The sequence below is a fragment of the Eumetopias jubatus genome, unplaced genomic scaffold, assembly GCF_037043125.1.
Source record: "Eumetopias jubatus isolate StellerSeaLion01/CBP00866 unplaced genomic scaffold, mEumJub1_p1.0 scaffold_1, whole genome shotgun sequence".
Lineage (NCBI taxonomy): Eukaryota > Metazoa > Chordata > Mammalia > Carnivora > Otariidae > Eumetopias > Eumetopias jubatus.
In genome coordinates, this window is record NW_028274807.1 from 128,516,597 (window position 1) to 128,541,941 (window position 25,345).

The 25,345-nt window shown below is 43.2% G+C and overlaps 1 protein-coding gene across 1 annotated transcript in view; it reads right to left on the reverse strand.

Moving 5' to 3' along the window:
* Positions 1-25,345, reverse strand: part of NEK11 (NIMA related kinase 11) — a 243,807-nt gene that overhangs the window by 84,598 nt on the left and 133,864 nt on the right. Inside the window, 1 exon segment of the mRNA XM_028099169.2 lies at positions 6,160-6,320. Within this exon segment, the coding sequence (XP_027954970.2) occupies positions 6,160-6,320 (161 nt within the window).

The window sequence follows — 25,345 nt, forward strand, 5'->3', positions numbered from 1 at the left end:
TTGTTTGCAGGGGCTGTTTGGGAGGATCTTCCTACTCTTTGCAGACTCGTTTATGCCCTGTATGGTCAGGGTACCTTAGCTCAGCTGATAGCTGTGGACACACGACTTGGTGCTGGTGGAAGTGGGAGGGGTTTGTTGGAGAGAAAAGCCCCAAAGGTGCCATTCCAACTACACTCACCAGCTTTGCAAAACCAGCATACACCACTCCACCAGACTCACCCCCAGCTCCAGGAGTAGCACAGGAGAGCCCAGTGCGGCTGCTTGCTGTCCCTTTCCTTCCCCAGCTGCTGTGGACCTCTGCTCAGCCGCCAACATGGAGGTGGTAGAGGCCTGCGGAAGCTCCCACCCTCCACACGGAAACGAGCGCACAGACTCTGTGCACTCCCGCTCAGTTCTGCTTTTTCTTTATCCACCCTATCGCCTTCCTTCTTTTTCCTCCATTCTTTGGGATTGGGGTGAAAAGTGTAGGTGCGATCTTCAATACAACAGTGGATCTAATTTAAAAGATTTAGGGACTAAGGTCTCCTACAAGGCCCACGGTGCTACGTCCTAGAGCAAGGTTTGCTGGTCCCTTGTCTGGCCGGCAGTGAACTATGCTTTATCCTGGACAAGAAATAGTGGAGAGGGAAGGCAGAATAACCATGATGGAAATAAGGGCTGGAATAGGACCCACAGTGGAAAATGTCCCATCAAAGTGACTCCTTTCAGCAACACGCACTGGGTCTACAGAAGGCCTGTTACCTGGAAGGAGTGACACGTGAAACCACTGGGTTTCTCTAACACCTCAGCAAGGTGGGCTGCTTTATAGCCTGGGACACGGGCCAGGGGGGTTGCTGATGGAGAGATGTTAAATAGCGGGGCTGACTGCTTCTTAGAACCGATGACCTCTGAAGCCAATTCCAGACAAAAACTGTTTCCTCCCATGCATGAAGTCAAATCAGTTAGCTCAGATCATACAAAACCGCAGTTAAATCAGCCCTACAGTTTGGACTCAAGAGTTCTGGCATCTTCTGTTAAATCAGACAAACAAAAAGACAGTAGGAGGAGAGAATTCTGTATCCTATAATGGATGTGAGAGACAGGCTCTTTTTTTGTTTTAATTTTCATAACTCAGCACTGTTCCTAGAGCCAGTATAAATTTTGCTTCATGCAGAGCTCAGTAGTTCTGTTCAGGAGAACAGGGCCAGACAATGTGGTAGCCCCTCAGCTCTTCCCTCGTACCTAGTGTGTTTACCCAGTCATCACGGAGGAGAGATTATAACTGCTATAATTAAAAGGTTGCGCCAGAAGGCTGTATAAAGGAGTGGCTAAAATACGTGTCAGATCTGCAGCTCTGCTACAAGGCCAGCTGCATTCTCCTCACTGAGGCTCAGTTTCTTCTTGTGCAATGTGAGGATGCCACAACAGTCTCATCTTTCAAGGGACCTGAGTTTTAAAGTCAGTGCTTAATACAGTAACCAATTGCAGACAAATTATGCTGTTTCTTTTTAAGCATCAAATGAAAGAGTTGACTTGCACTTAGGAACTGCATTGTATGAAGAACACGTAGCTTTAACTACTCCAAGTCTAGGGCAAGGATTCAAAGCACCAAGAGGTTCTCAATCTGAGAGACACATGGGCCCTGAGAGGCAGTGGGGGACTCTGGATTTATAGCCCTCGGCCCTTTCTCCATCCAGGGCACCCACTTTTTGGTTCAAATGTCAGGCAGAACTGGCCTGAAATCACTAACCCACACTTTCTTCCTTTTTCTTGCACACTCCCCCCCACCCACTCTCATCTTCTCCCTTGTTGGAATTCCAGCCAGTTCAAATCCAGTTTGATGCAATTCAACTAGAATACACGCATCAAAGGGACAACTTTCAAGAACTGAACGAAATATGCATCTGCGCCTATAGCCAGGGTGCACCCTTCACATTTCTCTTCCAGAGCCGACTGGCTGCCAGCATTGCTGTGGAGCCTGCTGGCCTCCCGCAGCTGCTGCCCCAGGATCGGCTCTTCCCGGCAGCTCCCAGCCCGTTTGAGTGTGGGGAAACCAGAGCCAGGCCACTCCTGCCCAGTTTGGTCTCCTCTGATGGGCAGGGCAGTCTTTGCCCTGGGGCTCTCTTGGGGGCATTGTGAAGACTTTTTCAGAACTGCCCTGCACGTTGAAGGTATCATCCAATCCTGCCTTCCCTTCCATCCTTACCCTCTAAGATGCAGACCAGCATCGTGGTTTGAGGCTTTCCCCAATTCTGTCTTGTCACCTGCTTCCCAGAGGACCTGGGCTGACACGACGTATAAAGTACAGGGCATAGAATAAAGGTTCGGGAGATGTTAGGTGTTACTGTTAGAACAATTAGGATTTGATTAAACTAATGACTCCACTAACAGAAGACACTCAGAGAGGCACATATTCTCATGATGACCTGATTCAAGAGTCCTTGGTAGACTCTCAGGCCTCGCCTAGCCTGTCTACCCCTGTGGCACCATTCCAAGGAGATCATTCTGCTTTTCCTAATGCTTCGTGGTGCAGAGGGAATTTCAAAACCCACTAGAGGATTTGGTAAAAGCTTCAGAATTAGCTGGAAAACATGGGCCTCGGCAGCCCTCTGTCTTGGCAAGAACAAACACCATGGTCCTAAGAGCCTTCTTAAAACAAGTATTGCTGAAAGCCACATTCTTTAAACAACAGAGCCTTTCCTGAGGGAGTTCTGTGTGAAGTCATTTTGGTCTACCTAGTGTGTGTATTCCTGGTGCACACGGGACATTGATTTGTCTTGCAGAGGAAAATGATGGTCAAGGCAGCAAGGGAAAACCTAAGGGTCTCTGAACACACCCATCAATCTGCAGCCCTAAAGCATGGCCACTAGAGCAAAAACACTTTTCAGTGACAGGTCCCCCAAATACTGTTGAAAACCCTCTTACGATGACAGCTATAAACTCCATTCTCCTGAGATCTAAGAGGCCAGTTCTGATTCAGTGACCACAGCCTTCACATAGTAGCTATCAACAATATGATAATGGCTTGTGATGAAGGTGTTGCCGATGTTCGGCTTACTGCAGCAGAGAAGCAATGAACGATCAACGGCAATTAGGTGCTTAATAAAACCACTTTGGAGACGCTGCTGCTGAAAAGATTGTCACGGGTGGCACAAGAGACTCAGCAATCAATCCCAATGAAGCCCATGGCTGTTTTTCTTTTTGAAAGCACTTCCTCCATCAAATACAGACATGTGACTTTTGCTCCATCTGAAGGAAGGGGAATCAACTTTCATCTGATTACTCACAGAAAAGCCACAGGTACAATGATCACCGAAGTAGACCCCGGACACACTTGGGTCAAGGGCAAGACTGGGGAGAGGTAAGAGGAAATCCCAGTGATAACCTAGAAAGGGAAGAGCAGACACCCATCACAACTGCACACTCCCCGCCTTTGGGGCGGGGAAAATGATATCAAATTACTAGGAAAAACAAATGGGATTGTAGTTACTTATCTCTCTACAGATTACTCAGTTGAGCTTTCCACTCCTGTTTCTATTATACCAAGTTCACTCTCGCTTGATATACCTTTTGTACCAGAAAGAACACTGGTTGGTGAGCATGATAGACCCAGGCCTGAGCATGGTTCTGAGCCTTCCCTAGCTGTGTGGCCACGGGCAACCTACCTCTCTCAGAGACTCGGTTTCCTCATCTGGAAAAGAGAAATAAGAATAACTACCCGACAGGGTTTTGTGAGACAAAATACCCACATGGGTGTGAGAGGCCTCAGCATCTTGTCCCAACAGATTTAAAATCAACTCACAAAGCCTAGCCTGTCCATTTCTCTGCCCCCGTGGCACCATTCCAAAAAGATCACTCTGCTTGTCCTCATGCTTCACTGTGCAGAGAAAATTTCAGCTATCATATCACATGTGACAGATGCATGGCCCAGAGAGCAAAACTGCTGTCCTATATTTATCATTGGCCCTAAGAAATAAAAACGAGGGATTTTTTTTTAATACTACAGTTGTGAAATCTCACATTAACGTTAAAGAGTTTGGGAAGTATCATAAAAAATCCACAAGATGGGGTGCCTGGGTGGTTTGGTCGGTGGGGCGTCCGACTCAGTTTTGGCTCAGGTCATGAGATCAAGCCCTGCACTGGGCTCTGCACTCAGCAGGGAGTCTGCTTGAGAGTCTCTCTCTCCCTCGTTCCTCTCCCAGCTTATGCATGTGCTCTCTCTAAAATAAATAAATAAATCTTTAAAAAAAACCCCACAAGATGGCTGGGTAACATCATCATCATCATCATAATTAACATCTCATTAATTACTTTATTAAATTCTAGACACTATTTTAAGTACCTTACATTGATTACTTCATTTAATCCCCAGACTACTCTATGAGGTAGGAACCATTATTCTCCCATTTTACAGATTAGAAAACTGAGGCACAGTGAAATTAGTAACTTGTACAAGGTCACACAACCTGCAAGTAACAAAGTCTAGTCTTGTATACAGGCATTTTGATTTCCAACCCTGTGTTCCTACAAGTATGCCAAAGACGGGACTTCCAGAGTGGCTGGCAAAGTTCTATTTCCTGACCTGAGTGATGTTTGCTGTATATTTTATTCATGTGGTTTTCTGAATCAGTTTTAATCTATTAAAAATAAAAAGTAATAATACTAGTAGCTAAAATTTTGTCACTTGATGCTTTGGGCAAAAATGGATGTGTTTTGCAATCACAGGCGCAAAATGATGGTTCTGCAATATTGTAATATTTGTCTCATGGGGCGCCTGGCTGGCTCAGTTGGAAGAGCATGGTGTGACTCTTGATCTTGGGGTCATTAGTTCGAGCCCCATGTTGGGTGTAGAAATTATTTAAATAAATAAAACTTAAAAAAAAATTTTGTCTCAGATGTTTAGGACCCTGGCACAGAAGGAAATGGAAATTGTATTTTTAATGTGTGGTAGGAAGTGCTGTTGTTCACCAGAGTCCAGGGGAAATGGGGAAATGGTATAAGGGAAGCATTTTTATTTTGGCATGCTGAATCACTCTCTGCCTTGACTCAATACTCAATATTCTTCTCAACATTCATTTACTTCTCCCTTCACATACCTGTCTCCTCTTCCTCTCTCCTTTTCTCTTCTTAACCTCATAGCCACGCCCTCCTAGTGCCCTTCTCCTTGTCTCTTTCTCCTTTTCTTATAGAGAACCCGAAAACATTTCTTATTGGTTTTATTCATTGAATATTATGATGTACTGCTTAGTCTTCATTAAAAATTGAATGAATTGTTTCATTTTCCCCCATATTTTCCCAGAGATATATAAAAATAAAAATTGTTGACTAGATTGTAGACAAACTTCAATTAATCCTCCTGAATTAAGTTTACATTGACACAGGTACCCCTTGATTGACTTCTGTTTTCCTAGCTTAATGGTTAATACAAAACTTTTGTACCTTAAGAAATTTTAGGACTGGAAAGGTTACCATGTTATGGCCTAAGAGGAAAATGAAGTTTGTGAGCATAAGTAGCCCAAAGCAATCTTACTCCTTAAATACCTCTTGTTTTTTTTTTCTCTCCTATAGACGCCCAGCAAAGAAATCATATGCCAGGACTGTTTCTTAGCCTGTGACCCAGATAGGGATTAATCTTGCTATTGTAAAAGAGATCTATGCCAAGGACCTACATTCAGAGACTCCAGCACTGTATGTAAGGATGGGCCCGCAAAGGCTGGGTGTGGCCAGAAAGATCATGCCCTAAATCCAGAATCTCTGGGCCTCATTCCCAGAACTAATTTGTGCACTAGGACATGACTCAAAAAATCTGATTACTGGGCAGAAAAGTATATTTTTAAAAATCTCCTTCTCTCTGCTAAAGAGACACTTGCATTCTTTATTTAACAGCTGAATCTAGGGTGCTCCTCAGTGTAGCATGTATCATCTTCCCACTTGAATAAGTACTGGTACTCCAGCCCTTTCCTCATCAACACAGTCCACACCAGAATCTCAGAACTCCATGGGGCCCTGCCTGCCCCTGGCACCTTGGAAATAAAGACCCAGCACATGGGGCCTTTATAACAAACCCTGGTCCCCCACCCCACTTCAAGTTCTAAGACTCCCTGACTCTCTCTTTGGGAAGTCACAGCCCGATCAGGACCTCACACAGTTCTACTACATCTGCTGGGAAGCAGCATATACCTGTTGGAATGTTCTGTAAGGAGGCCGGGATCCCTCATCCTTGACCTCTTCCCCTGGGGCTGAGAACACTATTTCTTCTTCCTCCTCCTCACTGTCTTCAGAATAGGAATCAAAGGCATCAGCATAATACTCTTCAGCCACAAGCGGGTCTTCTGGGATCTCTGAAATAAAGAATAAACAACAATCGGGTCCTACCAGTCATTAAATTATAATGAGTCTAGGACCCCCCCCCCCATATTTTCCCAGAGATGTATATTATGTTTGCACTGACAAAGCTTTCATGGAGTATGGAGCTGAATCTCAGCTTCCTGAAAGTATCTGGTTGACTTTAATAAATACTCAGAAAAATTAAACCAGTAGAAGAAAGGAGGGATAACTCTATTTGCAACCATATTTTGAAGGTGGAAGGATAAAACGATGAAACAAGAAGAAATGATCTCCTTTAAAGTCTCTACATTCAGGGACACCTGGGTGGCTCAGTTGGTTAAGCGACTGCTTTCAGCTCAGGTCATGATTCTGGAGTCCTAGGATCGAGTCCCACATCGGGCTCCCTGCTCAGCAGGGAGTCTGCTTCTCCCTCTGACCCTCCCCCATCTCACGCTCTCTCTCTCTCTCATTCTCGCTCAAATAAATAAATAAAAATCTTTAAAGTCTTTACATTCAGAGGCATGAATCCTTATTACAAATGAGGGGATTTAGGAGCAAATGCCAGATGAGATGCCTTGGCTGTGGGACCCTATTACACACCCACGTTAAACTTTTGCAGAGGCAGTTGGAATGGAACTCTGTCAGCACTCTTCCCGGTTCTTTCTTTTTTAAAGAAAGTATGAGTGGTGAGACCAGGCAAGATGGGTAGGATATATAGCAATGGCATTTGGGCGAGCTGAGGAAAACATTATGGTTCTTTCCCAACAGACTATGAAGGCTTTTCAGATGGAGTTCACTCTGGGACCCTGCTTACTCACCTCTATACGTGGCACTTATTTATTTATATTTTTAAGATTTTATTTATTTATTTGTGAGAGAGAAAGAGCATGCACAAGCAGGGGGAGCTGCAGACAGAGGGAGAAGCAGGCTCCCCATTGAGCAAGGAGCCTGATACGGGACTTGATCCCAGGACCCTGAGATCATGACCTGAGCTGAAGGCAGACCCTTAACCAACTGAGCCACCCAGGTGCCCCTATTTTTTTTAAAGGAAAGACCACCCACTTAAGTTGATGCCAAGAAGTGGCTAAGTCATTTGATGCAATGTTATTACTAATTAAAAGTGTAATTGGTGCTTATAATGGTTTCCAGCCAAGAAAGGCCAAGAATGGATCACAAAAAAACACAATGATATCAACCCCAATTTACTAATGAAGGCCTAGAAACAGGGAAATACCGTTGGGGAGAGGAGTGAATTACAGAGTGAGACCCCACCACATTAAAACCATGGGCATAGGGTAACCTAGCAGGGCAGGTAGCTATGAAGATTCTGTAATAGGATTCTTACGAAAGCTTTGTCTATAGGCAAACTTTATAAAACGTTCACTCAATTTCCACATCTGTAAAAATGGACTTTTCGTTAACTGAATTCAGAATCCTCCAGAAGTAAGATACTTAGCAGGCTACTTTAAAATCTTTGCTCCCTATGGTTTCCCATAAAACACAAGAAGCAGTGCCATGGCATCAAAATTAGCTCAAAAGACAAAAATAACATATACTCAAAACTGCCTTTGCCAGTTCCTTAGGAAGGAGCATATTGGGAATTTCGGTAACTCCAGCACAGCCTGTTTTTTCCCTTCAGATCACTGGTTTTCAGTTGAGCAGCAGATGAAATAGATTATTTATATATAGGGGTCGCGTTTTGTAAAAATCTTTATTGAACTCACACTCAGAATGGCTCAAGGATCACAGCGAGAAGTTTGTGAAAACTAACATCAACCGAGAAGATAATTCAAGTCTCTAGTGTTGTCCTCAAGTAGGGAGGGGCATCTGCTGGCTGAATGGAATGGTGGACAGGACCACGTGACTTCCTGCGTCTCTTCCTCCCCCCCCCCGCCGTGTCTCTCTCTTTCTTGTCCATTTTCTAGCCCCCTTCCCACTCCCTCCTATTTCCTCTTCCTTTCCCAGAGGCTCTCTGTCTCTTTGACAGTTATTCATTCATTTACTTATTCCCTATTTTCTCCTTCTTTCCCTCTATTCCTCCTCTCCTCCTCCTTTAGCCAGAATATTTGCTTTCAAATTTGACTATGACACAATAAGAAATATCATTTCCATTTTGTTGTTCAGCACACAGAAATGTGCTTGTATTTGTGTATGAATATAAATATATTTATAGTTGAAATGAAAGTTTCATGCATCAAGATTTATCCATACTTAAACATGACACATTCTGGTCTTCCACATTCTATTCAATTTTTTTTTACAATGCCAGTTGCAACTTGTTAAAGTGATTTCTCAACACACAATCTGAAAAACACCTGCTGAGAATGCTGGCTTTAGAATCCAAAAGACCTGCATTTAAATCGAGGCTCTAATATCAGCTCTATAACAGGCATTATTTAAACTTCCTGCACTTCAGTTTTCTCATCTGTAAAATGGAGATGATCATAGCCATCTCTTAGGATTGTTGTGAACATTAAATACTATAATGGATACAAAGCACTGTGTACATGGTAGGCATCAAATAGATGTCAGTTACTAACATGTAACACAAAACTCTGTATATGTTTTGCCCATAATGCACAACACCAGGAAGAAATATAAATATTAGACAATCACAGATATATACCAAGTTTAATTTTATACACACACACAAAATAGAATCACTTCTCAAAATCCACAGCATACCCATTTCAAATGGGCACTAAGGCAGCGGGCCAAATCATACAGACAAACCGTTCTCTTGATAAATACTGAGCCCCACCTCCCATAACATGGCTCCTATGCACAAGTCTTAGTCTCAGAGGAAAGACTCTCTCTCACCAGGGATCCCCTCCCCCAAAGGAGAGGAAGGAAAGAAATGGTGGGGGGTGGGGGGGGGAGTGCCATTCTGGCACTTATGCCTCAGTCAGGAAACAGACTGGGATGAATCCACCTCCAGTATTTCTTAAACAAGCACCACTATCTTGGTGCAGCTCAAAAAAGAGTTCATTTTCAAAAGGAAAAGTCAAAAGAAATCTAAGTCTGCTCAAACTGTGTTTGTCAAGCTATGTGTTTTTTGTACGTGGGCCCAACTGGGAGCCTTGTTAGGCTAAGGCTCATTTCTCCTGTCATTGAGGGAAAATGGTCTGTGATAAATAGCTTTAATTTCCTCGCACCCTGAAGTCAGCCTCATAACAGATGCGCTGGAGCGGCATTCCAGATCTCTACTAGGCTGGGTGGGCAGCGACAGTGTGTTTATGAAGGAATCCAATTATGGCTGCCTCAGCCTGGGTACGGTTGCTGCAGATCCACGACAGAGAAAAAGAGAAGCAATCACCCTGTTCCATGAAAAGGATGCTGTTTGCCAGACCCTTCAATTAAGACCTTAATAGGGGCACCTGGGTGGCTTAGTCAGTTGAGCCAGCGACTCTTGGTTTCGGCTCAGGTCATGATCTCAGGGTCGTGAGATCGAGCCCTGAGCCGGGCTCCAAGCTCAGCATGGAGTCTGCTTGAGATTCTCTCCCTCCCCTCTGCCCTTCCCCCTGCTAGTGCTCTCCCCCACTCAAATAAATAAATAAATAAATAAAATCATTAAAAATAAAAAAGACCCAAATAAACCCCTTTCTCTAAGACTTCAGTGAGCATCAGGACCACTTGCAGGGATTGTTATAACATAGATCACTAGGCCCCACCCAGTTGCTGATTCAGTAGGTCTGGGTTGAGGCCTGAAAATGTGCATTTCAAACAGGTTGCCAGGGGATGCTGGTGCTGCTGGTCTGGGGCCACAACATCCAAACTACTGTTCTAGGATGTCACCAGTTCAAATAAAAGTACTATCATATATTATTACATAGATGTACTATAATAAAATACATAAGACTATAATATCTCTACATCTTCCAACCCTATATATTACAGACCCCAAAAATGAAGAAATAAACCTTACCTTAGAAGAGTGCAAACTGTTGTGCCATTAGTTTCTCAACTACTCACAATTTCTGTGAAGTTTTAGGGCGCTATTCCCATTTTACTGACGGGGAAGAAGAAAGCTATGATGAGCAGCCCAAAGTTACAGCACTTCATAGTTTGCAAAAGCACATTCATATCCATTATTCCATTTAATCATTGCAACAGTTATTCAAGTTAGACCAGGACAATGATTTTATCTCATTTTTCAGATCATGAAAATGAGATTCAGACAGGCTAATAATCAACCGAAAGCCACATAGCTGTATGCAGGGTAGACACTAGATTAGAACACAAATAACCTGAATCCTATCTTTTTCCCATTGAATGGTGCTATTTCATGGTTAGCTAGGGATTTTCATGTTTGCTAGTAAAACCAGGTCATGGATAAAAGTCATGATAGTCTTCCCCCACCACTCTGAAAGATGTTGGACAGCAAGGGATAGACTTTTGACTTCTGAGATGGGAAAACTAAAACTTATTCATCCTGGTGAACCGTCTGAAAGGAGCTGGGAATAGTGAATGCTAGGGGCCTCCCTTAGACTTAGCCCAACTGTCACTCCCCTCAACCTCAGATGTGCTCGAACTACAGTGTACATCGGGATCCTCCTGGAGGCCTGTTCAAACAGATTCCTGGCCCCATGCCCAGTGGTTCAGATGCAGTGGTCTGGGGCGGGGGGGGCGGGGGGCGGGATGGCGAGAGTCTATATAATGCTGCGGCCGGTCTGGCAACACACTTTGAGAACTACTGTTCGACCTCCTAGGACCTTCAAGGAGAAAATGACATACAAGCACAACTGTTTAATGAGCCATTCCCCCATACTTCGCCTATTATTGTGCCAGCTCTTCAAACTTCTAAAATGATCAGAAAAATGCATTAAAAATTTTTTTAAAAGAGGCAATAAAACCAGAATTTTGCCTAAAGTCAAAACCAAGTTTCCTTTAAAGGAGCTTAGTTATGTAGCAGGAATACCTCAGCCTGTGCACCTGCCATCATCCTGAATGATTCTAACCACTCTGTATGCCTTGAGCAGATGCATGCCATGAGCTTAGCACAGTGGTTTTCAAAGGGTAAGAAGAGCAGTAAGAACATCAGCAGGGATCTTTTTTTTTTAATTTTTTATTGTTATGTTAATCACCATACATTACATCATTAGTTTTGGATGTAATGTTCCATGATTCATTGTTTGTGCATAACACCCAATGCTCCATGCAGAACGTACCCTCTTTAATACCCATCACCAGGCTAACCCATCCCCCTACCCTCCTCCCCTCTAGAACCCTCAGTTTGTTTTCAGAGTCTATCATCTCTCATGGTTCGTCTCCCCCTCTGATATCCCCCCCTTCATTCTTCCCCTCCTGCTATCTTCTTTTTCTTTTTCTTAACATATATTGCATTATTTGTTTCAGAGGTAGAGATATGTGATTTAACAGTCTTGCACAATTCACAGCGCTCACCATAGCACATACCCTCCCCAATGTCTATCACCCAGCCACCCCATCCCTCCCACCCCCCACCACTCCAGCAACCCTCAGTGTGTTTCCTGAGATTAGGAATTCCTCATATCTGTGAGGTCATCATCAGCTGGGATCTCACAGAAAAGCAAATTCTCAGGCCTCGCAGACTTACTGAATCGGAAACTGAGGTGAGGGTCCGGCAATCTGCATTTAGCAAGCCCTCCAGGGGGACCCTGACGCACGCCCAGTTTAAGAGCCACAGTTCAGCACAATGCCTGGCCCTACTGTCGGCTCAAAGCCCGTCCTGTTCCCGTGGTTTCTGCCACCCAAGGCTCAAAGCACACACGCCAAACTTCTTGTCGACTCAATGAACGCTTACGTGTCTAAAAGATAAGGACTTTCAAACCACCACATAGTATCTCATGTAAAAAATTCCCCAACCTTTATTTTGGGGAGGGCCGGGCAAAGGGGGCAGGGAATATCAAGATTTTTTTCCCTAAGACCCCCCCTTTCTCTCCTCTCTCACAGACTTTGAACTTGTATCTTGGATGGAATCGTAACTTGGAACAGTAAAAAATGTCTTCTTCATACCAACATCTGCAGCTCTCTCAGTCCAGGGTCCACAGCGTGTGATGGCAGTCACTGGAAGGCCGTGGTTTTCTCCAGGCACCCAGACCCTGCTCCAGCTGCAAGCCTCTCTTTGCACATCTAATAATAGTGTCAGAACTGATTGGTGACCAAGTGACTTGTGATTTGGGAAATCCAACAGATGCACTCACACTTTTCTGCCCCTTCTCCTATGAAGTCAGCAATATCCACAGGACACTTTTTATAATGGTTCTCACTGTGCCCACCATCTGGGGGAAAGTGTTTCCTCACAGAGAGGATGCTCTCTATTTCAGCTGTGGCAGGGCTGGCTAGGGCTGAGGAGGGACATCGTGGCAGGCAACTGCCCAGAGATGCCCTTCTTTATTTTTCCTTTCCTTTCTAGTTTTCTGAAGTGGGCAATGGCTTTATTATGGCCCAGAAAATATTGAATAAAAGCTATAGTAAGAACAAACTGATCTATTGTTGGATCTTGATGTGGCCTCTAAAGACCATGTTCTCCCATTATAAATTGGGAGCAGTGGTGCTCAGAATGACAATAGTTATTATTACACTGACAAGGCAGTTCTCAGAATGTCTTATTTTCCTAAAAATGGCACTTGTGGGTGTGAAAAAGATTGCCTTAATCCATTTTTTAATGAAAACATTTTAAATAAAGACATCATCTCATATGTAGAAGAAACCTATGATTAATATGCTACACCATTCCCCAAACTACTGGGTGAGAGAATGTCTGGAGAAGGCCCTCAGATGCAGACACTGTCAATGCTGAGCTGCCTCAGTTTCCCCAAGGAGTGCTGTCTTGTGTAAGGTGGGGACAAGTTGGGATAAAAAACACAGAAACTGAAGCCCAAGTTAACTGGTGATGTCTGCTGCTTCTGAGGAAGGCTGCCTCCCACCAGGAGTGGGGATAAGGAGTAGAGATTAAGGAGATAAGCCGTAGGGTCAGCCTGAGGTTCAAATCTGGCCTCTCTTGTGTATGGGCTGTGTGACCCTGGGCAGCCTCCGTCACTTCTCTGCTCGGTTTTCTAATTTGTAAGTGGGTGGAGTGAATAGTACGGATGTGCCACCCAAAGCTCCTTACCAGACACATTTGGGCACACTCATGCTCCAGCTGCCGTGAGTGTTGGCTGCTCGGGCTGCCACAACAAAATGCCACAGACTGGGAGGCTTAAACAACAAATACGCATTTTCTCATAGTTCTGGAAGCTAGAAGTCCGAGATCAGGGTGTCGGCAGGTCTGGTTTCCCCACTGGTGCTCCTGGTGTTTGTCAGTATCGTAGTCTCCTCTTCTTGCAGAGGTACCGGTGAGATAGGATTGGGGCCCATCCTAACAGTCTCATTTTACATTAGTCACCTCCTTAAAGGTCCTATCTCCAAATATAGTCACATTATGAGGTACTGGAGGTTAGGGTTCAATATATGAATTTTAGGGGAACACAACGGCTAACAGGGCACAAATGTCCCCTTCTCCAGACAATCGCTCTCAGATCAAAGAATTTCCTTATCAAAGAGGTTATGTGTTCCCTCCGCAGTGGAGTGTAGTCCTGGCCAATGACTGAATGACTGAAGGTGGAGCCAGCCCCCTGGTATCACTCCTGCTCCAAAGTGGGATCGGGCTCCTGCTGCTGCCCTGTCTAGACATACCCACCGCCCCCCCAACCGAAGAGCTCTCTCTCAATAAAACACATGAACCAGAATAACCATCTCAGGCTCCACATCTAAGGAGCCCCACCAAAGACTTGGGGATATTATAATAATAATATGTTAACTCATGGCTAAACACACAATTTTACAAAAGATAAGTGATGTTATGCAATTATGTAAACACCTCTTAAAGGAAAACAGATGTCAGCAAGGTCATATTTTTTTATATTATATATTTAATCCTCAAGACTTTCTAGAGAACAATAGAGCCCACACCTATGAACACTGCTCAAGTGAGTCATTTGTCACATACCAATTATATCTCAGACAGCTCAATTTTTTATCTCTTGAGGTCTAATCTACTCGCCCTGCTCTGAGTTTTCTTAAAACACTCTATCTACCATAGTGTCCGGAACATAGTAAGTGCTTAGTAAATGACCAGTAATGTTCCCTTAGCAGGTAGAAAATGTTAATTTTCTTCATAGCTCTCATACCAAACGTAAGTACCATTCGTTCCAATTTTAGCACCATGCTCCTGCAGCAAGCACCCAATTTTAAGTATTTAGAAAAATGCCTGACGAGAGTGCAGGGGAAGAAAATATGATCCCTTCTGCCAGAGACAAAAGGAGGGCTTTGGCCTTACTCCAGAGAAGAGGTAGGGCAGGAGAGTGGGAGGGGTCAGAGCCGAGAGACAGGCCAAGGGAGCCTGCACAGCAATCATGAAGGGAGCTCGGGACAAGCTTCAGTTGAGCCAAGCTTCCCGCATCTTGGGACAGAGTGTCCAAACCGATGTCTGGGTTGCATCATTATTGGTGTGTAAAAGAAGCACTTATACATAAAGGGCAAACAGCAGAGCTAGAGCAAACTCCTCAGGCAGAGGCAACCTGTCTTTCAGGGAGACAGCTGGACTCCACCAAGTAGATAACCATCATTGTGGAGACCCCAGGCTTCCATTCTCCCGGAAGCTAATAAAGGTACTCAGTCTGTCACACCTTGTTAGAAGAAAAGGACTGACTCAGAAATTTTGCTGTTTTGGAAAAGGCATTGTGTCAATTTCTAAGCTTCAACATACATTGGGTTTTATTTTTCCTTTTCAATTTTTAAAAGGCATCTCTCCCCCCCACCGTAAACCATGAAAGGGTTTTTCATGGTTATGCAGTGAGTCATCAGCTGTGCCTAGTTCTCAGGGTGTCCTAGTTCCCATCAGCAGCTATTAAGATTGCTCGTGGGAGCTCAGAAGTCATGGAGGGGGAAGGGTCCACTCAGAGGGCAGCGATCATTATTTTCCATGGGGAGTCATCCCCTTTTATGGCTACCGTGGGCCTCTGCTGGAGGTCCTAGAGAGGCTGTTACTCAACATTCCAAATGCCGCTGCATCTCTATTTCATTACAAAGAGCCCCCTTCTGGGGCTGTGGGGAGCAAGTGTAATTTTCAATCACCATAACATTTAGCGGGGCTGCAGGCTTAGAGCAGCATATTTGCTAGGGAACATTTTGAACCAATGCTCAGTCCAGGAAAGAATTCCGACAGCCCTCAGTGAAACGAACACACTCATACTCCAAGGCAGAAATGAACACTCCAGATATCTCAGCTCTTGCAATTGCCTCCAATCTTACACAGGCTGCCACAAATCTTGCCTAAAGCACTTCCTACCATGTCACTCTTCCCCCAGCAGTGTCTCCCCCAGTGCCAATGAAATGGAATATGAAATCTTCAGCTTGGCAGCCAAGGCCTTCTGTCACCTGGGTGCAACTCTCTTTCCCAGACCTGCCTCCTCATATCAATGAATCTGGTAGCTCTCAGTTAAAGGTACGCACCTAAAGGGATTCTGACTGGGTGGTCAAGGGCCGGGTCCAGGCAGTTTATTTTTCTGATGCTTTCCAGACGGTTCTCATATGTACCTTTAGATCAGGGCCTTGGCTTTTGTAACCTGGACTCTACATTTTCCCCTAAGCTCACTCTTACTTTCTGACTTCATTCTTTGAAAGAGCTCTCCTTCTAGAATTGCCTTGTCCAATATGGTAGCCACCAGGCACATGTGGTTATTTAAATCAAAATTAATTACAATGACACGAAATGACAAATCCAGTTCCTCAGTCACGCTGGCCACATCTCAAGCACTTGAAAGCCATCTGTGACAAGATCACAGAACATTTCCATCATCGCTGAAAGTCCTACCAGACAGTGTGCTTTCTAGAGTGTCCTCCTTGCTATGTCTAGCTCTGCTGGACAGCACTCTCCCATGCAGATTTGGCTAGATTTCTTCAAAGCCCTGGGATGTGAGTCACCTCCCTGCTCCGACCCTCTGCTCTTCCCCTGGCCAGCGCACCACCAGTCCCCATGCCTGCAAAGAAGGCAGAACCGCAGGCCAGAAAGTTTTCCAATACGCACAGCTCTGGACTTAGCAGGGGGAGGCACTGACTTGATCTTACCCTAGCCCTAGGCCTCCTCTGCATGTCCCCAGAGCCTATCAATCAAACCTTCTCATCTATAAGATGCCTTTTCCACCTTCTTTTACACAGTGCCTATAAGTAAAGCTGTTTTTTTTTCTTTTTAAGTTCTTTTTTAAATTACAGTTAGTTAACATAACAGGGTAGCATTAGTTTCAGGCGTAGGACATAGTGATTCAACACTTCCATACCTCACCCAGTGACAAGTAGAGCTTTAATAGATATTCATCTCCCACCCCTCATCCCAGAGAAAGGCAGCTCATAGACCTCCTAAATCCCCACAGTAGACAATGTCTTTCATTGCAGAGCAGAGATCAAGTCCACTTTATTAATCATATCACTAACTGTAAGCAGAACTAAATCGCAATTACAAACAATACATTTATAGTCTGGGGGGGTGGCAGTTGCTTGGTTTTCTACCTTTTTGATGCTTTCTTCTCTCACGCAATAAGCTATAGGTTAGCACTAGTACTGTGACCTATTCTAAAATAAAGTCAAAACTACAGCTAAAATTAGCCACGTTGATTAGCTTAGCCTGCAGCATCACACATGAGGCTGTGAAAAAATTTTCTTAGCCAAAATGCATATTCATGACCCTTTCTGTAAGGAGGGCTAAATTAAGTACAGTACAGTGCCTTTTTTTATATATAGGACAGCAGGTTCTGCTGTAAGTTTTTCTTCAAGTGACATCTATTTCATCAAGCGCACCAAAGGCTCCTCCTACACACACACACACACACACACACACACACACACAAACATACGCGACAGAAATAAACTCCATGATCCATTTGGAAATAGGTCTCCCTCAAGATCTGAAGTCTTTTATCTACATGTCAAGGTGATTCTCCCTTAGGCAAAACTTCTAACATTTTTCTGAACTTGTTTTTCTGGTTTGGAGAGCGAAAGTCAAAATAAGTAGGTAAAATTTGTCTTTTCTCCACCAGATTCAGAGAAATAAATATGGGCTGGGGAATCCACTTTCTCACAAGGAAATACAGGGAGACGGAACAGAGAGACCCTGAAGGAGCTGGGGCTATATGGCTGGATGCAGTGTTTGGTGTCAGGAGATATCGAGGGCTGTGACTTTAGGCAACTAGCTTGAGCTCCCTGGGCCTTAAGTGTCTCATCTATAAACAGGGGACAGTAATAACTCAGCACCCTAAAAGTTGGAGCCTGAGCTAGGTGGTTTCAGGTCGTTTTCCCGCTCTAAGGCTTGCAAATGTACAACATGGAGTAACGGACTAGATCAGTGTGCATATGAATCATGTGGAGAACCTGATGAAATATGAACTCTGACTAGCAGGTCTGAAGTGAGGCCCGAGAGTCTGCATTTCTGACATGCTTGAGGTGATGGAGATGCTGCTGGTCCACAAACCATACTCTGAGGAGCAAGAGATTCAACCACTGCTTTCTACTCCTGGCCACCAAGTATTTGTCAAGAAGTGAGATCACAATGAAGATTTTCAGGAAGCTGAAGAATTTGAAGTGCTATCAAAAGGAAGCCTCTGCCTTCTTCTTATTTTTCTTTAGCTGTATTTCCTCATTAACAGAGGTTCGCTTGCATGGAATGCATTTAGCAATTTGTTTGTTGGCAGAAACAACACCTTGTGAGCCAAACAGGATTTCCTCTCTGATGAAATCCTGAAGTTATAATTTCTCTTCTCCACCTCTATTCTCCTGGAAAAAGTTTGCTTCTCATTGACAGCACCCCACAGTTAACTGGCCAGCTGGAGGCAGTCAGGAAACTGCCAGAAGATGCTTGCTGGTGCTGACGTGCTTAGCTCACCAGTGTGAACAGGCAAACTGAATATGGCAAGGGGGGTCAATGATCACAAAAACACGAGGGAACTCTACTGCACTGCTACTGTGGGCATGGCATTCATTTAAATGTTTTAATTAAAGGAAGTGAACCTTATATGCACCTTAAACCCATTTTTGTGGTCCAACTCAGGAAAAGTTTCTATTTTGCAATGTTGGATTTCCTGGGTGACCTGCCCTTGCTTGACCTGGCTACTTCCTGTGGAATGAGATATAGTCTTAGAGAGCAAAGTAAGCCCACGTTTAAAAGGCCCTGGGTGGCTCACCTAGTTAAGCATTGGCTCAGGTAAGCCTACATTTAAAAGGAACTGTTTCAGGACCCTGGGTGGCTCACTCGATTAAGCCTTTGGCTCAGGTCATGATCCCAGGGTCCTGGGATGGAGCCCCACATCGGGCTCCTTGTTCAGCGGGGAGTCTGCTTCTCCCTCTGCCTGCCACTCTCCCTGCTTGTGCTCTCTCTCTCTCTGTGAAGCAAGTAAATAAAATCTTAAAAAAAAAAAAAAAGGAAATGTTTCATGGTCTATAAAGTCTAGACAAGCTTCCATTTACCTATCCTCAAAATAGTAAGTAATAATGATTATTTACCTTTGTATGACCCTTCACGATTAAAATGCTTTCAGATATTTTTCTCACTTAAGCCTCACTCACAGCACGGTACAAGATGAGTGGATGGTGTTAATCCCCCATGTTGCAGAAAAGGAACACAAAATTTGGAGTTACTTTACCTTCTTAAGTTAATTTGAAAGTGGCAGACCCCAAACCATGTCTTCTGATTCCAAATCTGGGGCTTATTTGTATTAAATCATGCTAACTACATAATTCTGTTTGGCTCTTCTCTTAAAGGTAGGCAGTCAATTTGGTCACATACTCACAAAGGCAACAATATTTGAAAAAAGTGACTTTTTAAATTCATGGCAGCCTCTGCGTCTTCTCCATATGCCAGTTCTTTCTCTTCCTCTTTTCAACCACTCTCTCTACCACATGCATACCACTAAATACCACAGAGCACTTTCAAATAATGTCTAGAACCCTGAGCAGAGGTTAAAATGTCATTTTTTACATGGGAATTCATTAGAAAGAGGCGTTCGACAAAAATTACCGCACTAATTATCTACTGCTGCATAATAAAGTACCCCCAGACTATGGCTTAAAACAATAATAAACATTTACTATCTCACACATTTTCTGTGAGTCAGGAATCCAGGAGCAGCTCAGGCAGGAGGTTCTGGTTCAGGGTCCATCATGAGGTTTTTGCCAAGAAGTCATCTGGGACTATAGTCATCTGAAGGCTTTATAGAGGACTGGAAGATCCAATTCTAAGCTCACTCATGTGGCTCTTGGCAGGAAACCTCAGTTCCTTGCACATAGCCTTGAACATAGGGGAGCTTGAACATCCTCACAACAGGTAGCTGGCTTCCCTCAGAGGGAATGATCCAAAAGAGCAAGGCAGAAGCCACAATATCTTTTGTTACCTAGCCTTGGAAGACACAATTTTCAATTTCCACACTATCCAACTGGTTACACAGATCAGTCCTATTCAGTGTGGGAGAGAGGACCATGCAGTGGCATAAATACCAGGAGGCAAGAATCATTGTGGGGCATATTGAAGGACGGCCACAAAAAAATGACCTAGAAGTTTAACTTTTATTCCATTTTTTTGAGGAAAATATTTATTTTATCATCATGTATAAATAGCTGGGTTGCTATATTGAGGTTATATAATGAATCATGACAGACTTTACACTAGAACTCTCTCTCAATATCCAAGTTGGTGATACTTCAACCTTTAAAGGACTGTAAAGAGAAAAACAAACATGTAACAAGATTTGGTTCATAATTAGGATACATATGGATTTGAACAGTCGGATCCTAATGAAATTTCATTGTTCCCCAAGAGGTCAAAATCATATTTAGGGGACGTAAGTATCTAATTACTTTTAGCATCACATCATATTGCTAGAATTCTAAGTGTTCACAAAACTCATGGGGAGAAAAATACCACAAAACTAAGATGCACCATAACCTACATTAAGGTGAGCATGAACTGATTAAACAGAGAAATGTCCAGAATGTGGGACTCTGATCAGGGGCATTTAATGGGATCAATGTCAGAGTTCTCTGAAGAAACAGAACCAATAGGATATGAGAGAGAAAGAGACAGAGACAAAGACAAATTATTTTAAGTAACTGGCTCTCACAGTTACAGTGGGAAGCTAGCAAGTCTAAAATCTGTAGGGCAGGACAGCATGCTGGAGGCCTAGGCAAAAGTTAATGTTGCAATCTTGAGTCCAAAGGCAATCTGGAGGCAGAATTCCTTCTTCCTCAGGGGGAACCTCAGTTTGCTCTCCTAAGATCTTCAACTGACTGGAGGAGGCCCACCCAAATTATGATAAGTAGTCTGTTTTACTCAAAGTCTACTGATTTAAATGTTAATCACATCTAAAAAAATACCTTCACACAACATTCAGACTGGTGTTGGAGCAAACATCTGTGTATCACAGCCTAGCCAAGTTAATATATATGATATTAAGCATCATAAGATCTAACAGGAGTATTTCTTCCCAACTTGGATTCTGATGGAGAAGACAAATGAAATGGGCAAAGAGAACTCAGATCTCTCACTCAGTTTGCAAAAGTCCCAAACAGTAGAATCCAGGACACTTCCAGAACTGAGCACCATCTCAATACTTAATGTTGACTTGGGGACCAGTTACTTAACAAATAGAAACCAGAATCTACTGTCAGAATCTATCGTCTTCCTAGAAAAGCTCTTGGTCTCTAAGTATTCAGGGTAAACTGTTACAGATCTCTGGTAGAGTTCTCTATAAAGTCATTTTCAGAAAATCCTGTCATCTTCATTTTGTTTGGAGTTTTCAAACCTCTCTGGTGAGCCTGACTGGCTATTTGGGTCAAAAGACTCAGGCCCACCATGAATGACACCAGGGAAACAGTCCACCCTGTGGAGTGGGATCTGTTTAAGACTTTCTTCTGTAAGGTGTGTGTACCCAGTGTTGTACCATGACCATAGAGTAAGTATCTGCACAAAAGGCTCAGGGGCTTATTAAAATCATTTTCCTTATCAATTACTGATGTAGTGATTCAAATGGGGGTCCTGTGACAGAGACAGCAGACCAACAAAGGCATCAAAATGAATTTTTAAAAAAGCTTAATTCAGGAAAAACTGATGGAAAAAATTCCACTAGATTTCTTTTTATTTCTTTTTTATTTATTTATCTTTAAGTAGCCGCCAACATGGGGCTTGAACTCACAACCGTGAGATTGAGATCTGAGCCCAGATCAAGAATCGGATTGTAAATCAACCGAGCCACCCAAGTGCCCCCCCTGGATCTCTTATAATAGCCATGAACTACTTCTAACTTTTTTAAAAAACTAGTTGTCTTAGGTTGGATTCCCCAAAAGCAGATTCTGAGATGAGGACTTTCAACAAAGTTATTTGTTAGGAAGGGTTCCCGAGAAACACTGGTAGGGGTGAGGAAGTGGGACAGAGGGGGTCAGGAGGCCGTGCAAGGGGCCAGTATCAAGGGGTAACCTTGGCTCAATCCCACAGAGCTCTAGGGCCAACTGGTGGAGGCACTGGAACACTTATATGCCTGCACACACTAGTCATTTTTAAAAGGCTGCCTTGGTGAACTTTGGGGGTGGGGCGCAGAGGTGAGGGGTAAATTCCCAGGGACTTCTGGCTCTCTTTGAGTACTGGAAAAGCAGCCTCTGGGAGTCTAAGAGCAGCCTCCCATAGCCCCCCACCAAAAGAGACACAGGTGGGAGGTGAGCACAAGAAAATGGTAAAGGGATGGAAGGGGGTATAGACAGAACACTGATAGCAGCTGCTATACTGGGGAAACTTTTCCCTGACACTTGCTTCCTATTCAGAGTTCTGTAGTTCTTCTTACTGTGGTTCCTCCAATCAGACCCCTCCTGTCGCGCGCCTCCTCTAAAAACAGGTAATGGAATCCCAGGTGCTTACCCATTCTCTCTATCCGAAAGTGCCTGAAGCACTTAACCTGACCCACGAGATATCTCCAAACACTTCGTGGCTCTCAACATTGTGGATCCAACACTTTCACTTCTTAGTTACCATTTACATTTCAATCTGATCACCCAATTTTGACACTGGCTTACCCAAACCACATTTCAAACCCAAATGAAATTTTAGATTTGCTTTGCACCCAGCCCACCCAAGCCCATTGACTTGCTGCCCAGAGCTTAGTTGCTCAAGAACAGTGAATCTCCCCTAATTCTAGCTCCCTCCATTTGACCTCTTGATCTGGGCTGAGCCCTTTAGGTATTGTTGAATTGTTCAGCCATGGTGTTTATGGAATTCTAACTCCTATAAAGCTGATAACATTCCCAAGAAATCAGCACCCACAAAGGAAAAGAAAAAATCTTGAAATCACAAGTTTGAGTGCCCTCTCCCTGTTAATATCCAGCTCCTTCCCTCAGAGCATGTATGTTTTTATGCTCTGATTGTCCTCATCCAACACACAATGAAAAAGCCCAAGGCATGCCTACTGATTTGCATCAAATTCTTTTCACAAACAGCAATAATGCTAAGTCATCCCACTAGAAAATTAATTTTGCCCTATTTAATAACTAAGAAGAAGTGGATGTGCTGTATATTTGCATGGTAACAGTATTAAAAGTGTTTGTTTCAGTGAAGCCAAAGCCAAGTTTCAATAAAGGAAAGGAGAACATCCAGCAAGCAAATTTCATTTCAAATTTACATTTCCCAGTGCCGTTAGTGTATCTACCAATGTTCTCAGAACACTGCTTTTGCCAACAAAGTGTTACTGGAACACAGTCATAGCCCATACCATGTATGGCTGTTTGTTTTCTATAATGGCAAGTTTGAGTAGCTGTGACAGAGCTGGTATGGTCTGCAAAGCCTGAAATATTTACTATCAAACATTTAAGAAAGTTTATCCACCTCTGCTATAGACAATAAGCAGTTACTGGTCACTCCAGATAAATATCACTCACAAACTGGAGCTAGGAGCAGCCTCTCCTTCAAATCCAGGAGCCCACCAAGAGTCATCTCATTAGAACTAAAGACATTCCTATCTCTCTGGAAATTCCAAAGGATTTAGGAACTCTGCCTCATGAATCAGGGTCAAAAACCAAACAGTAGAACAAAAATGTTCATAGTACTCTTATCAGTTAGGAAACTACAAGGATTTTAGGAGCTCCGTGCCACAAACTGGAGGCAGAGAACAATAGATATTTTTTTTCTATTAATTTCACAGGATCTAATTTACATCTGTGGCTGAGGGAAGGACTTTCTAAGAACAGGACATTTATCTTGAGGCCTGAAGAATGAATAGGCATAGGCCAGGTACACAGTGAGATAAAATGACGTGGCCTCCAGAAGAAACAGCATTTGCAAAGCATCTGAGGCAGGCAAAATGTGGGCACACAAGGAAATGAAAGGAAGCCAGTGTAGCTGGACCATCAGGAGTAGAGTGGCCAACCATTCCAGTTTTCAGTGCTAAAACTGAAGAAGTCCCAGGCAACCTAGGATGGCTGGTCACCCTAATAGAGAGACGGAGCATAACACTGGGTGAGGTTGGTGAAGAGGGGAGCGGGTAAGCAGGGGCCATGTGGGGCCATGTGAAAGATTTTCTATTTTGTATACAAAACACAATAGAAAGCCACTGGAGGACTTGAAGCAAGCAATGACAAACTCTGATTTACATTCTTAAAAGACCATTTTGGCAGCCATATAGAGAATGAACTTGTCGGAGGCCAGACACTAGCCAGAGGCAGATGTAATACTTCAGGTGAGGTGATGGACGGTTGCTTAGCCTTGGGCAGCTAGGATGTTCCATGAGTGGCCTGGGAATGGATTCTCAGAACCCATTTTATAGATGACAATTTGGGACTTGCAAAAGTTAGAGGATTTGTCTAATGTCAGACAGCCAGTGTGGGAAGTCTGGACTCAGTCTCTGATTTTATTCTGCAACTCTTGATTTCTCACTATTCTATGCAGGTTTCTTGCTTTGTATTTATCATGTAAAAAACAAAGTTAAGAAGATACATCAAATTGCATGATGAAAATTTCTGAGAGAAACAAAAAGGGAAAATAGATTTTGTATTTTATAAATGGTTGTGGTTTCTCCTATTTAATCAATTGTAAAACTCAATTTAAAACACAGGCAAAATTCATAGTTAAAATGGTGTGATAATTATTAACAAAATATTTAACAAGAAAGGACAAATTTATAAAAATGTAACAGCAAATAGCATAAGGATTGTGTTGCTTCCCTCAATCAAATGAAAATGATTATTTTAAACAACAGGAAGGAAGAAAATTATTAATGTTAAAGTGAGAAAATGTTACGCATTTCTAACTTTAGGATCTGAATTAATAGGATTTTATTGAAAAGTCCCCAGAAAACTTAATAGGATCGAATAAATCTTGACAATGGGAGAGGTATATGTAAAGATATATAAATTTGGGCCCATCTGTGTTTTTGCTGTATATTCTACTCAAAATTAGAAAAGCAGAATTGTGTTTATTCCATTTGTACATTACATGCCTTTGTCAAATGCACCTAATTTTTCATAGGCCATTCCACTAAAAATAATTTCATATCTTCCCAAGAGAAAATTAAACAAAATAGGAATATGTTAATCTAAGACTGTAACTAAAGAGACAAAAATAGAGATAGCTGCATGTGTAATTTATCAGGGTTGACTGAGAACAATCTACAAGAAGGTATGCTCTGAAATCCCATGCCTCCAGGGAAAGCGCACATTTTACTGTCACCATACCTCCCGGTGTCTGGAGGTTTTATTTCTGTGACAATAACAACTGAAAATCAACCTGCTCTAAAGCATTGATTGCATTTGCTGAGGCTCCAGCTCTCCAAGGACTATTTTTCTGAAAAGTGAAAGAGTAATACAAAATAATTTATCAGACAATTTGCATCTTATTTGGGAGTCCTCAGTGGTGAAAACTGCTACGCCTAGCAAATGCTGGAGCCAAACGTGTGGGTGATTGATTCAGAAACTCCCAAGCTCTTTGGGGGTAAATCCATAAGTAAATGAATACACTTCACCACACAATTATCCCCACAGGAGGCCCCTCAAACAA